This window comes from Ascaphus truei, chromosome 12 (genome assembly GCF_040206685.1).
Source record: "Ascaphus truei isolate aAscTru1 chromosome 12, aAscTru1.hap1, whole genome shotgun sequence".
In the NCBI taxonomy this organism is placed as follows: domain Eukaryota; kingdom Metazoa; phylum Chordata; class Amphibia; order Anura; family Ascaphidae; genus Ascaphus; species Ascaphus truei.
The window spans coordinates 4,905,142-4,907,595 of NC_134494.1; the positions used below are offsets into that span (position 1 = coordinate 4,905,142).

Here is a 2,454-nt window from a genome sequence, read left to right on the forward strand (position 1 = left end):
GGATGCCAATGGCTAGCTATCCCCTTGAGCCACTAAAGGGTTAATATATCACAAAGTACAACAAAACTTACCTGATGAGAACAAATTTTTATCTACTTTTGTATGTGCTCACTTTGTAATAAGTCATACCTACAGAACAGAACAATATATGAAGAACATTGATACAGGGAGTAATGTGATTTCCATTACTGGAGTGAGGAGGAGATATTTATTTCCACTTATGAGACATAATTGTAAAATGATTAATTGGGGTGTTTCTTTCTCTTCCTCTGGGTGAATGTAAATATAACTTGTATAACAATGTAACATTAATTATATGACAGTATCTGGCACAAGTAGAACTTTATAAAGGTTGAACTCCATGAACACGTCTTTCTCATCCAAATTCACTTTGTTGTATTGTTACATTGATACATTAATGCATTCATTTTCTAATCATAGATATATCTTCAGCACATGACTGATATGTGAACAAGAAGCAATGTAAGAAATGTCCCCAACACATCATAAATTACATGAAGTGTTATGCAATGTTGAAGTCCTTAATGGAAATATTTTTTGAGCCTGTATGAGAATTGGATCAAGATTACAAGAAATCTGCAGAGCATTCCTATACATTGACAGCATTTTACTAAACTTACAGACACCACAATACCAGGCAAAGAGAAGGTTTAATGAGCAGAGACATGAAAACCTTCAGTGGGAAATGTGGTAATGGTATACAGCAAATAATCCATACAGGGAAGAAATCCAATAACTGCTGTGCCTGTGGGAAAAGCTTCAGTCAGAAATCGCATCTTGTTAGACACCAAAATGTTCACACAGGGGTAAGACCCTATAACTGCTCTGAATGTGAGAAAAGCTTCAGTCAGAAATCGCATCTTGTTACACACCAAAGAATTCACACAGGGGTGAAGCCTTATAACTGCTTTGAATGTGGGAACCGCTTCAGTGAGAAATCACAACTTGTTGCACACCAAACAATCCACACAGGGGTGAAGCCCTATAACTGCTCTGAATGTGGGAAAAACTTCAATCGGAAATCAACTCTTGTTATACACCAAAGAATCCACACAGAGGTGAAACCCTATAACTGCTCTGAATGTGGGAAATTGTTCATTAACAAATCAAATCTTGTTACACACCAAAGAATCCACACAGGGGTGAAGCCCTATAACTGCTCCGAATGTGGGAAAAGCTTCAATCATAAATCAACTCTTGTTAAACACGAAATAATCCACACGGGTGAAGCCCTTTAACTGCTCTGAATGTGGGAAAATCTTTAATCAGAAATCAACTCTTGTTATACACCAAAGAATCCACACAGAGGTGAAGCCTTATAACTGCTCTGAATGTGGAAAAAGCTTCAATCAGAAATCAACTCTTGTTACACATCAAAGTATCCACACAGGTGAGACACCCTATAACTGCTCTGAATGTGGGAAAAGCTTCAATGATAATTCACATTTTTTCAAACACAAGATCATTCACTTAGTGAAGTCTCCCTAATTATTAATGTGAAAATATACAAAATACCATTAAAAAACAAAATAAATAGAAATAAAATATTTTAGGGAAATTACAATTGCCACAGCTCGCTCTGATACGCAGTTTTTTGCAGCAACACTTCGGTTCAAATCTATGTAAACTGCGGTATACGTGATAGTACACACACAGGAGGGAGCGGTAGATGTCAGTATATAAAGAAAAAACAAAACAGTATCGTGTTAATCAATACTATTTTGGGAAATACTTGAGGTGGATGTACTCACATAATGGTGAGTATAAAAGAGCCCATCACAAATATATATAAATGAACCATATAGCGAGAGTACAATAGGAATAAAACTCTATTATAATCGGGATATTTTATCTAAACATTGCTGATCAAAGGGAAGCCTTAAAACACATAAAGAGACCATAAGACACATGGAAAGTAGATCTAACTATGTAAAATGGCACAATCTTCATCCTTAAAATTCTCAAATAAGAGATAGAGAGACAAAATCAGTTCTATGCTTAAAGATTAAATATAATCAATCAAGCAAAAGCCCCTATTCAAGAAAGGGATCATATACAAAAATCAACGTCAAATATACACTATAAAAGAGCATTAAATGGTTGCAAAGTGTAGTTGAAAATGTGGTAAAAAGGTTTTAAAAATACAATACATAAACCTTATATCATCAAAATAAAGTCTTCTGCATTTGATATTAATACAAAGATATGGATAATAAAATAAAGGCACTAGAGATGAGTGTCTAGACCAAGAAGAATATCCACATTGAGTCCTTTAGGTGTAAGAGTCTTCAATCTGTGTATCCAGTAGGTCTCTTTCTTTGTAAGCTCTATCTCTATTTCCCCCCTCCAGTGTCTCATCACTTGTTCAACCCCCTGATATTTAAGTCCTATGGCATCGCCCTGGTGATGTACACTAAAGTGTCTTGAGATATT

At 35.3% G+C, this 2,454-nt stretch overlaps 1 protein-coding gene across 1 annotated transcript; it reads left to right on the top strand.

The window, feature by feature from the left end:
- Positions 1–420: 420 nt before the first annotated feature.
- On the top strand, positions 421–1,911 carry LOC142464332 (uncharacterized). Its single transcript, XM_075567837.1, is given in 2 exon segments — positions 421–1,246; positions 1,248–1,911. Coding segments are annotated over 2 exon segments (834 nt in total). The 5' UTR covers positions 421–674; the 3' UTR covers positions 1,510–1,911.
- The last annotated feature ends 543 nt before the right edge of the window (positions 1,912–2,454 follow it).